The sequence below is a fragment of the Brassica oleracea genome, chromosome C9, assembly GCF_000695525.1.
Source record: "Brassica oleracea var. oleracea cultivar TO1000 chromosome C9, BOL, whole genome shotgun sequence".
NCBI lineage: Eukaryota > Viridiplantae > Streptophyta > Magnoliopsida > Brassicales > Brassicaceae > Brassica > Brassica oleracea.
The window spans coordinates 23,021,519-23,034,134 of NC_027756.1; the positions used below are offsets into that span (position 1 = coordinate 23,021,519).

A 12,616-nucleotide genomic window follows, 5' to 3' on the forward strand; every position below is an offset into this window, starting at 1 on the left:
AGGTCAAAGTGGTCTAGATACGGCTTAGTAATGAACTTGGCCGATTACTCCCTTCCTACATATACAGGAAAGATCACGCATCAGATGCGTATAATGTAGAACCTACAGTGATGTTCACATCAGGGGGAGTAGTGTGTGTTGTATTCTTTTTCCTTCATCATGGTTTTGTCCCACTGAGTTTTCCTAATAAGGTTTTAATGGGGCAACATGAAGCGTACTTCGAATCATGTATGGTTATGGCATCCAAGGGGGAGTGTTATAAATCATGGAGTGGATTGCCATTAACCAGGCCCGGACCGAGACCGGCCCAATACCTAGAAGATGGAGAGATGGCCGAAGCCTAGAGAGAGGAGAGAGAGAGCCGACTTCAGGAGAGAGAATGGCGGCCACAAAGTTTGGAGAAAAGGAAACTATTTCTTTTTCCTAGTAGATGTAATCTTTCTATTATTATGTATTAGTAGTTTTCCTAATTCTAGTGAGTTTAGGTTTTGGATATTTTCCATTTATCTTCATCTTGTAATCCTTATATAAAGGAACCCCTTGATTATTAATAAGAACACATAAATATTTCGTCTCAAAACTCTCTATTTACAACAGTGAGCAAGTTTTTTTTCTTTTATTTATTCATTTTTTGAGCAAGTTTTCTAGTTGCTAATTTTGGAAATGGAAGATTCGAGATGAATTCGCGATTTCCTACGGAAACTGATATTGAGAGAGACAATTTAATGTTTGTACCACCCACATTGCTAAATGCTATTTGTTGTGACTGTATGGACCGATTAAAATTAGCAGTTACTTAAACTTTTGAAAACAGTTTACAATATCAGCTACTAGGCCTGCAGTGACCAAAGCGAACTAAACGAACGGAACCAAAATTATTGGTTTTTAGTTATAGTTTGGTTATTTAGGTTGAACCAATCCGTAATATTCCAAAAAAATCAATCCACTTACGGATACAGTTCAACGATTGATTAACTGTATTTTCAATTATTTCTAACCAAAATTATACGAAAAATCAGATTGGTTTATATCGAAACTACACCATTTTCATCAATATCTGGATTTAATAAAAAAACTAAATTTAACAAAACTTTCAAAACAAAATTTGGTATCAAATTCAAAACCAAAATTGATCCAAAAAATGAACCAAATTTAATTATTATTTTTTTGAATTTTGACCAAATTTAATTATATTAATTTCAGTAATTCTCTAGAAAACTTTGGTCAACCAAAAAAGTCTCTCGGTTTGGTAAACCAAAGTCGCAGGCCTATCAGCTACATTACTTTTGGAGAAAAAATTGACTGCCAAATGAAAGTGATTTGTTATGATTTTTGGTAACAATATGTGGTCCGGATCAACAGGTGTTTCTCTCTTTGATTTCGACATTTTATTTAAAAAAATGGGGAGACGAAAACCTTTGAACCAGAAACGATTGGAAAAGGGAAACTATTTTAAAATAAAAATAAAAGTCAGCACGTATTCGTCATCTGCATATAGTCACCATTCCCCTTCTTTGTTTTTCCTTTTTATCTAATCTTATCTTCTCTTTCCCAAAGATTGTAAGAACACCAAAGAAAATTCTCTCTATCTCTCAATTTTGTATATCTGTTTTTGTTTCATGTTTAGGATCATTGAAATCCCTAATCCACTCTCTGTACGTTGTCCTGTTCAGAGTTTTCTTGCATTGAAATGTTTTCAGGAATGTTAAACGATCGTTTTTTCTCTTTTCCAATACGTGTGGGAATTGAAAATACATATACGGATGATCATCTACATTGACTTTTTATTACGTGTTTAATCGTAAATATATTTGATTACCCTTAAGAAAATATTTCAACAAATATGTGCCTGATAAGAGTTGTTTTGTTTTGGGTTTATTCAAATGTAAGGATCTTTGTGTTGATGATTGTTGTTTCTTAGAAGAGCAATGAGCAATTATTCAGCCGGACTCGGTAAGCCTGGCTCAGGTAATGAACAATATTAGTTTCTTGATTTTACATGTTCTCTAGGTAATGATAAAATGATATTTAGGTTTCTGATGATTAGGTTGCGTGTTTAACAGGTAAGAGGAGAATAAGAGACCTTTTGAACCAGCCTGATAACCGAGTCTGTGCTGACTGTGGCGCTCCTGATCCTAAATGGGCGTAAGTTCATCAACCCTCAAGCCTCCTTCGGTTTCAACATTGAATGCTATTAAACCTTTTAAAGCCATTTGTCATGTCTAATCAAGTTTATATGTGCTTGTGTCTTTAGTTATGCATCTTTGTGTTTAATTCTTTATCAGATCAGCAAATATCGGAGTGTTCATTTGCTTAAAATGTTGCGGTGTGCACAGAAGCCTCGGCACTCACATCTCAAAGGTGATATTAGCTTTTATGTATATATGAACCTCTTCTTTGTTGTATGTACTCATATATATATAGTTTTTGGTTTTATCCAGGTCTTGTCTGTGACACTAGATGACTGGTCAGATGAGGAAGTCGACTCCATGATTGAAATAGGAGGAAATGCTTCTGCTAATTCAATCTACGAAGCTTTTGTACCTGAAGGCAGCTCTAAGCCTGGTCCTGATGTTAGTCATGACCAGCGTTTGAGATTCATCAGGCAAGCTTATTCTACAAGAAGACAAAGTCTTATCTTTGTTTCTTGATGAGTTAGTTCCTCAAAGATCTTGAAATCTTTTTTTTTCTTTTTTTTGTTTAGGTCAAAGTATGAACTCCAAGAATTTCTGAAACCAAGTTTGAGGATAACATCAGGGAAAACTACCTCAACAAAGAAACCACCATCTTTTCTTAGCTCAAGTCTTTCTACAAAATTCATGGATAGTTTTCGCACAAATTCATCATCAAAGAAGATTGTAAAACTTCTAATAACTTGCAATCTGTTTTCTTAAAACAGTTTCTTTCTTGATATAATCTTCTTGATGAGATATATATACATTTTTGATAGTTTGAAGAAGGAATGGTAGAGTTTATTGGATTGTTGAAGGTGACTGTCAAGAAAGGTACTAACTTAGCAATCAGAGACATGATGTCAAGTGATCCTTATGTTGTCTTGAATCTTGGGAAGCAAGTAAGTGTATCTCTTTTTGACTGTTTATTGTTTACTACTCTGCATCTATGGCCTTTTGTGTATCTTTAAGATCTTCGTTGATTGTTCAGAAACTTCAAACAACAGTTGTGAATAGTAACTTGAATCCGGTATGGAACCAAGAGCTCATGCTGTCTGTTCCTGAGAGCTATGGTCCAGTGAAATTGGTAAAGCCTATTATCCTAAGCACCTTTGCTATCTGACAAAAGCTGTTATATATATATATATATATATATCTTATGGGTTTGTTTGTGTGTTTATTGCAGCAAGTGTATGATTATGATACATTCTCTGCTGATGACATAATGGGAGAAGCTGAACTTGACATCCAGCCTCTGATAACATCTGCAATGGCATTTGGGGATCCTGAGATGTTTGGGGACATGCAGATTGGGAAATGGCTGAAGTCGCATGATAATCCGCTAATAGATGACAGCATCATTAACATTGTTGATGGGAAAGTGAAGCAGGAGGTTCAGATCAAGCTTCAGAATGTAGAGTCTGGAGAGTTAGAGCTGGAAATGGAATGGCTGCCACTTGAACAATAATACTAATAATAACGCAGTAGATTCCATTTTATATATGAACACTTTATACAGTTTGCAATACATTCTTTTGTTCTTTTCTTGGAACATTTTTGGTCTCTGATTTCTTTTCACAAGAAAGTGTTTGTTTGTAATACTCTGTCTCTTGATATCTTACAGAGTTACGCATTTTGATGGGACTTAAAACAAACTATTGATTGAATATGAGCAACTCTTGAACTGGAAAATAACCAATTATAGGAGCTAAAGAGTCACTTGAGACGTGAGTTTTGAGAAGTACACTACCAAAACTATCTGCTGCTAATTAACAAACAATCACTTGAGATAAAAAAAAAAAAAAAAGACCTTATAGCTAATTTCAAATTCTTTACAACACATCCTACTCGGTAACAAGAGTTGGAACTAAGATGGTACCAATGGTCTTTCAAGCCAAGAAAACACGTGAACGATGAATAAGTCGAACCATTCTCCCCCTGATGCCACTAACAAACTAGCAATCATATAAGAATTGAAGAAACATACGAGGATAAAAAAGCAAAAGACCACACACATTCCAGCGAAGATGAGACGCTGCTGATCTGGAGGGATGCCTTCCTTATCCTGAATCTTGGCCTTGACGTTATCAATCGTGTCTGAGCTTTCAACCTCCAGGGTGATGGTCTTGCCGGTAAGGGTCTTCACGAAGATCTGCATACCTCCACGCAGACGCAAGACCAAGTGAAGTGTAGACTCCTTTTGGATGTTCTGCCGTCTTCAAGTTGCTTGCCGGCAAAGATCAACCTCTGCTGGGATACCCTCCTTGTCTTGAATCTTGGCTTTGACATTTTCAATAGTAACTGAACTCTCAACCTCCAAAGTAATGGTCTTTCCCGTCAAAGTCTTAACGAAGATTTGCATACCACCACGAAGCCTGAGGACGAGATGCAAAGTTGACTCCTTTTGGATGTTGTAGTCAGCGAGAGTACGCCCATCTTCAAGCTGCTTACCGGCAAAGATCAACCTCTGCTGGTCCGGAGGAATACCCTCCACCTCGAGGGTGATGGTCTGTCTTCACGAAGATCTGCATCTGTTATTCACCAAAAGCCCAAGATTAATAATCTAAATTGGACAAAAAAATCTACGAGTTCAAGGCAATTCTTGAAGAAACCCTAATCGAAAACCTAGATCGACGCATCTATCGAATTCAAATAAGAAGAATCAATCGCGATCACATCTGACCGAAGAAACAGTAATCTACCTTGATCGTAGTTCGCGATTTGAGATGATTGTTTTTTTTTTTCTTCCGGATTTTGAGAAACTGAAATTGTGACTGTGAGAGAGAAGAGGTCTTTGGGTTTAGATTTATAGTAAAGGATGAAGAAAACTCGTTCGCGACGAAGCTGTGTCGGCGAAGCTATAACGAGTTATTATTTGACACGTGTCCGAGTAGACCAGAAAAATGTCAAAGCTCTCGTCTCTCCTAGATGGCCGTGTTTTTTTTTTTTTTTTTCTAAAAAAGATGAAAAATAATCTCAAGAATCATCTAACTGAAAACCATGTTTCTATGGCCTTTGTGTGTTTTCGATCCCCCATGAGGCTTAGGCTTGAAATTCGGTTTCTGACTAATTTGTCAATGCATCGAATCAAAGCAGAATGACTGTTTGGGGCTTCAACACGTCTTCTTCCGTTCCTCTCATTCCAGATGGTAGAGAGTGCTGCTTGAAACACATATTTGATTCGAAAGAGCCGAGCTTGTTCCTGGTCTGCTTTGTTAGGAGCCGAATGATCTCTCCCCATTCAGTGGTTTGTAATCCAAAGATAGGAGCTTATGGGTAAGGCTCTTCCAAACTTCCTCCGAGAATTTACAATTGAAAAACAGATGGTTTCGTGTTTCAGTGAGGTCAGGACAGAGACTGCAGACTGTTGAAACGCCTGTGTGCCATAGGGAAATTCTATCTCCTGTGGGTAATATGTTCAAAAGCACAACCCAAGCTGTGAAAGAGTATCGAGGGGTATTGTAGGGGAACCAAATCCCGCGATACCAGTCAACCTTTGTGCGTGTTGGCCGAATTAGTTTTCATGTATCCTTGGAGCTAAACTCTGTTTTAAATCATCTCATGTTTTCCAAAGTCTCACATCCTCACTCTGAGTTAAACCTGTCGTGCGAACATACATAATCTCTTCTTCAATTACGTTAAACACGTTTTCCCTATGCCTTCGTCTACGGTGGGACACCACTACCTTCTCCACTGTGTCATTCAGTCTGATTCCCATATCAATTGTTCCACGACCATTGGTTTTGTCTATTAGTCTACCATGAGAAGACCAAGTATCGAACCAGAAGTAAGTAGAACGACCATTGTTAACATTTATTCTCGTAAGAGTAGCTGCCTTGGCTCTGTACTTTAAAACTTTTTTCCACGTCCAAGACCCGAGAGAGCTTCTTTCCTTGACTGACCAGAAAGAGTTCTTGTGTATCAGATATATGTTTATCCACTTGACCCATAATGATGAAGGAGATGAGATGATTCGCCATACTAATTTTAAACACGCAACATCATTGGCTTCCTTGATTGACCGCAGACCCAAGCCTCCCTCCTCCTTGGGTTTACAGCAATCCTTCCATGAAACCTTTGCTTTGTGTGTATTTAACTCTGGGCCAGACCATAAAAAAGTTGAACATAGTCTGTCAATTTCTTGTATACATTTCCTTGGTAGCCTAAAAGCTGAGATCCAGAAATTGGTTAAGCTATGGATCACTGACGCAATCAACTGTAATCTCCCCGCAAAGGAGAGAAAACGAGCTGTCCAAGAGCTGATTCTTGTGTGGATTCTCTCGATGAGCGGAGTGTAATCGTGGACAGTCATCTGTTTTGTCATCAGTGGTAACCCAAGGTAACGGATAGGGAGATCACCAGCAGCAAAAGTAAAATGGCTTAGTACCTCCTGCTTAGCATCATTTCTAAGGCCGGCTAAGTAGAGCGTTGATTTTTCCATACTGATATGCAGACCAGATGCCTCTGAAAACCTCTTGAAAACCTCAAGGATTCCATCAATTGACTGTCTCTGGCCATCTGAGAAAATAAGTAGATCATCTGCGAAGCATAGATGAGTGATTTTTAAATCATGGCAGTAGGGATGATAACCAAATTTCCTAGTAGTCGCAGCTCTGTCTAGCAGTTTCGACAGGACCTCCATACATATAACAAACAGGTAGGGGGAAAACGCACATCCTTGGCGAAGCCCTCTCTTGCTATTTAAATAGCCTGCTAACTCTCTATTTACCTGTACCGAAAAAGAGGCAAGAGAGAAGCATTTGTCGATCCATATTATATAATCTCCAGGAAAACCGAGAGCCGTTAGAACAGATAGTAGGAAAGGACATTGTACTGTGTCATAAGCTTTTGATATGTCGATCTTAATCGCACACCTCGCAGATACTGCACTCTTATGGTAGCTCTTAACTAATTCTGATGCCATTAGAACATTCTCCATCAACAGTCGATCTTTGACAAAAGCGGACTGATTTGGAGAAATAAATTTAGGCAGAATCAGTTTCAAACGGTTGGCTAAGATTTTCGAGATGACCTTATATATGACATTGCAGCAGGATATGGGCCTGTAGTCTTTCGTAGTTTTAGAATCTTTCTTCTTCGGCATCAAGGCCAAAATCGTTGAGTTTATCCCCTTTGGCAAGAAACCAGTTTTGAAAAAAGATTTGACAGCGATGACAAAATCCTCTCCAACAATATCCCAAGCCGCCTTATAGAATTCACAAGTGAAACCATCAGGTCCCGGGGATTTATTGCTTGCCATTGCAAACAGCACATGTTTGATCTCCATCGTTGTGACTTCATGAATGAGAAGGTCTCTATCTGCCTCTTCACACTGGAAACGCATTAATCTTTTGAGCTCATCCACTTCCATTCCTCTGTTACTATCAATGTGTTTAGCCAGAAAACCTTGAAAATAATCAACTGCCTCTGCCTTAATATCCTCCTGCGTTGTTAAGACTGTGCCATCTTCCTTTTGTATCTCTTTAATTGGGTTCTTAGCTGCTCTGATCTTAGCTGAGTTGTGGAAACTTTTATTATTCCCGTCGCCAACCTTACACCAGTGCATCTTTGCCTTTTGGCTCAATACCATCTCTTCAATGGATGATAGTAACTGCCATTTATCAAAAGCCCGGGCTTCTTCCTCCAGCAAGGAAGGAGTAGGGTTAGTCATCACATCTGTCTGATATCGACACAGAATATCAAAAGCTTCCTTCGTTCTCTTTGTAATATCTCCCACGGTGTCTCTGCTGAACTTACGCAGAGCAGGCTTAAGGTTCTTTAGTTTCTTAGACAGATGAAATAAGGCAGATGTCGAAGGATGGAGTGGAACTGTATTGCCCCTATAGTTTGCTATCAGTGGGAGGAAACTCGGGGATTCCACCACAGCATTTGTAAATTTGAAAGGGCGCTTTGGTTTTGGAGGTGTTGGCTGGATTTGAAACCTACAGCGCAAGTGATCAGAGCAACCACCAGCCTCAAAAACACAATAAGAATGTGGATATTTGGAACTCCACACGTCATTAACCAATGTCTGATCTAGCTTCTTCCGGATTAGATCATCTTTTCTCTTGTTACTCCAGGTTAAGTGAGGTCCATGAGCTTTCATGTCCAGCAGGGAACAATATCGGCGCATATCTTGAAACTCTCTCATGCCCGTAGTGACAGATGGTGCATTAATACCAGAGTACTCCTCCAAGTCCAAAATTTCATTAAAATCACCCAGCACTAACCATGGCTTATCTTTAAACAGCGGTAAGTTTTGGTGGTCTTTTAGATCATTCCAAAGCTCTCTTCTCTCCTCAGGAAAATTGGAAGCATAGAAAAACGAGCAAAATAACTCCTCTTCCATCCCTTCCAGTAACACTGAGCATGTAATAAGCTGATTTGACTTAAAACAGGGCGTAACCCGGACCCCCGGGATCCAAACCACCCATATTCTTCCAAGTCTATGGTTCTCATAATTTGATATTGTTGACCAGTTTCGGAAAATAGACGAAACAATCCTCTCTGCTCTGTTTTCCTTCACTCGAGTTTCTATTAAACATCTGAACTTCATACATCCCTTTTTGATCCAATCTCTCACAACTGTATGCTTCTTTTTTTATTAAACCCTTGGATGTTCCAGTAGAAACCCGACATTAGTTATTTTTCCTGGTCGACTTTTTGTTCATAAGACTGTGATCGCAGTCGTTAGTCTTTTGAACAGTTGAGTTTGACACGAGTTTGTGATTCTCTTTGGAAAGACGCGGTAGAGATGGCCGAGTCGTACCACCTACCTTGGTAATAACATCCTTCTCTTGTGGAGAGAAAATCTTTGCCGGAACTTCATCCTCTTGGGAATTATCTTCCTGCTGCAATCTTGCTGCATTACCAACATGTTCCTGCTGCATTATTTCTCCTTCTTCTTCTTCTTCCTCTGAGCTTAAAATTGCAAAACGTGGATAGGGTGGAGACCTGTCCCAACTCAAGCACTTTTACTTTTTCTGGAGATTTACTTATTTTGGTGGGCGTCAACCACTTCTCCTCATTCCTACCATCATTCTCTGCTACAGCCACAGTGTTGACCTCCTCTGTAGCTACCACAGTGTCTGTGGCGGTTTGATCTACATGCTCGAACTCTACCATGTGAGCTTGTTCTTCCCCATTATCTGCCATTACCAAACTATTCTCCGGTGACAGTAGTTTTTCAACCTTATCTACATCATCTTGTTTCGCATCTAACTGTTTAGATACTTCCGGTTCCTTCTGCTTTGAGCAGACCCTTTCCATGTGTCCCCATTTACCACATGTAGCGCACTTAGTGGGTAACCATGGATAGGTGAAATCAATCATAGTATCTTTCCCCTAGAATTTGAAATTCATGGAACGCGGGAGATCCTTTGTAAGGTCAGCTTTGACAAAGATTTATGGCCGTGCTTTTTTTTCCTTTTTCTTATTTTTTTTCTTTTTTAATTTCCTTTCAATTTATGAATTCAAGAGCTTCTAAATCATATTTTGTGAATTTAACATATTTTGTACCTAAATATCATATTTTCTAGAGAAAATTTGGAGAAATATATTTATATGAGATTTTAATTTGAAAAATACACCATTACTTATATTTTTTTTAAACTACATTTTTTTTGTATATGTGAACTAACTAGATTGCAGTTTGAATATTAAAAATTATTATCAGAATTTTATATTATAAATTATTTGATATTAACACTAATTTCAACAAAAATAGATTTCTCAAAACAAAATCTTAATAATATCTACACAATATCTAATCTATTAATTTAGAATCCTATTTTTTATCTATTTAAAAATTGTCATTTTTTTGTCAACAAAAAATTGTTATTTAAATTTGGGCATATTCACCTCTCACTAGAAAAATAAAACATTCATTATAATTAGATTAACAATGCAAAATAACTTCCTCATCTTAATAAAAAGAATATTCGACTACCCATAATAGAATCTTCACTTTCATATGTTCTAACATTTATCTATCGTATTAAAACTGAAGTACATTTTGGTACTGTTTGGAAATATGGATAACATGATAAATGAAAATTGTTTGGAAACATGGATATCATATTAAATATTTCCTTTTATTTACACATTTAGCCATTATATTTACGATAAATTAATCACTTTCTTTTAGTATTTTTTTATTTACAGATTCTGCCACTACATTTAAAATCAATTTAAGTTAATTAATTACAATGTTTGTTGTTTCTTTGTGGTAAAATAAAAACATAAACTAAAATATATAGCATGTATTATATAAAACAATTTTTTAAAATATTTTATTATCCTATTTAGTTTAATCAAATATAAAAATTTCGAGAGTTCAATTTTTAAGGAAACAAATATCATAAAATTAATAATAATTCATAGAAAAATAATGCAAAAAATTAAAATTTTTAGTATGTGGTTTCATTTTAAAATAAATTAACTACAAATAAAAGAATGACTCCTCTTAACTAAAGTAGTAGTTAAAATAGGAAACTAAAAATCGGGTCATATTAAAAAAGTTTTCTTTCTTTCTTTCAATAGTACTCCAATGCATTTCGCCCTCGAAATCAGAATAAATATATTTTCTAACCCTCTCTTTAAAATCTTCTCTATTTGGGCACATCTCAGCGTCATAAACTTTGTTTTCACACCGGAAACATTATTATCAAACATCTATATTATAAGATAATATATTTTACTCTATATGTAAATTACAAAACATAATAAATATACATAAGATTTTATTATAAAACCACTGGTTTATGAGTTTAAATTGAACACAAGTAAAATCAAACACTCGTGCGTAGAGGCGCAGATCAAGTCTTAGTGCGTGAATTATATTTAAATCTTCACAGTTCATTAATACGACTGTGCATAATAATTCTTTACATTATATTATAATTGATACAAACATTTACACAATACTTATTCACACATTTCATTTGTTTCTGTTGTAAATTATTCTCCGATGAGATTTATATGTAGAGAAATGTTTATATATATTAAATTATTGTATTCTTTTGTTGGAGAGGAAAATAGAACAAGAGCAAAGTGACTTTCTTCACATTTCTAATAATTATTACAAGTGACATGAAGTCACTATATATAGGGGAGAAGGTCGGTCATTTCTTACCGATTTAACACAAGATGACAAAATTATAAAGATCAACATTATCCTTTAATGGATAATCACAAATATATTATTTTCTAACACTCCCCCTTGATTATCCATTTTTGCATTACGTATTGGCTCGTTAAAAACCTAGTCGAAAAACCCAATGAGACAAAAACCATGAAAAGGGAAAAAGAGTGCACTGCCATAATCTCCCCCTGATAATAGTGGACCTAGCTTTCTCGTCACAAGTCATGTAAATGCCGCATTCCGATACTAGACGTATTTTCGAAACGTTGTAGTGGGAAGAGCCTTTGTGAACAAGTCAGCCGGGATTGTCGCATGACCGTACATATTCGATGTCCACTTCTTTATTTTTCTCGAGTTCTCGTATGTATGAGAAAAATCTTGGAGGAATGTACTTCACTCTAGTTATAGCTTTCTTTGAGTTGAGCGGCCCACACCGAATTATCTTCAAATATTTTCGTCAGCTCTTTCTCGTTAACTATTCCGCTTGATTCTTGTATGTGGTGACTCATTGACCGAAGCCACACATATTCTCGACATGCTTCGTGAAGCGCAATAGTTTCTGCATGATTTGAAGATGTCGCAACCAGAGTTTGTTTCTGAGAACGCCAAGAGATCGCGGTTCCACCAATTGCAAAACCATATCCGGTTTACGTTCGACTTTTTTAATGGCATGTATCTGAAAAACCATACCAAACTAGGGGTTTCTAGGATAAACCAATTCTGAATCAATACGTACCTTGGAGAGAACTGACATGTTCTCGACGCCATCCTAATTTCTATAAATAGGAAATGAGATGTATCTTGCAAAGACATTAGTGTCTAAAAGTATATTTAATCAAATACACCTCGCAAGATATATAAGCTCACATATGCTTTATTACCATTAGCATCTCCAAAGTACTTATTTATGTAAGATTTTACCAGGATCTTTTAAACATCTCTTTCAACATCGAGAGATCTATTTACCATTTGAGTACTCAAAGGAGTTGCTTTATTCATACAAAAGCGTTTCAATAACCTTTTTGTATGATTTGATTGATGCACAATTATTCTCTCGGAAATGCTCTATCTGGAGCCCAAGACAAAACTTTGTCCTTCCGAGATCTTTCATTCCGAACTCCTCTTTCATATGAGTTCAAGCAACATCAACCTCCTTTTGAGTTCCAATTATGTTCAGGTCATCTACATATACATCAATGATCACAAAGCCATATGGCAATTTCTTTATAAAAACGCATGGACATATCGCATTATTCACATATCCTACTCAAAAGATATTCACTTAAGCGATTGTACCACATGC

At 36.7% G+C, this 12,616-nt stretch overlaps 1 protein-coding gene and 1 pseudogene across 3 annotated transcripts; one reads left to right on the forward strand and one right to left on the reverse strand.

Annotated features, from left to right (window-relative positions):
- Positions 1 to 1,475: 1,475 nt before the first annotated feature.
- LOC106317862 (probable ADP-ribosylation factor GTPase-activating protein AGD13) lies at positions 1,476 to 3,985 on the forward strand. Of its 3 annotated transcripts, none has more exons than XM_013755651.1 (9): positions 1,476 to 1,560; positions 1,891 to 1,968; positions 2,064 to 2,145; positions 2,286 to 2,361; positions 2,442 to 2,605; positions 2,705 to 2,858; positions 2,951 to 3,073; positions 3,163 to 3,258; positions 3,358 to 3,985. In XM_013755651.1, exons 2-9 carry the CDS (start codon positions 1,929 to 1,931, stop codon positions 3,637 to 3,639), a joined length of 1,017 nt encoding a protein of 338 aa, XP_013611105.1. In that variant the 5' UTR covers positions 1,476 to 1,560; positions 1,891 to 1,928; the 3' UTR covers positions 3,640 to 3,985. The 3 variants fall into 3 exon arrangements, with proteins under 3 accessions (XP_013611105.1, XP_013611104.1, XP_013611106.1); XM_013755652.1 differs by lacking the exon at positions 1,476 to 1,560 and adding an exon at positions 1,579 to 1,655; XM_013755650.1 differs by lacking the exon at positions 1,476 to 1,560 and having other exon boundaries at positions 1,561 to 1,968.
- Positions 3,963 to 4,686, reverse strand: LOC106314593 (annotated as a pseudogene).
- Between the last annotated feature and the right edge of the window lie 7,930 nt (positions 4,687 to 12,616).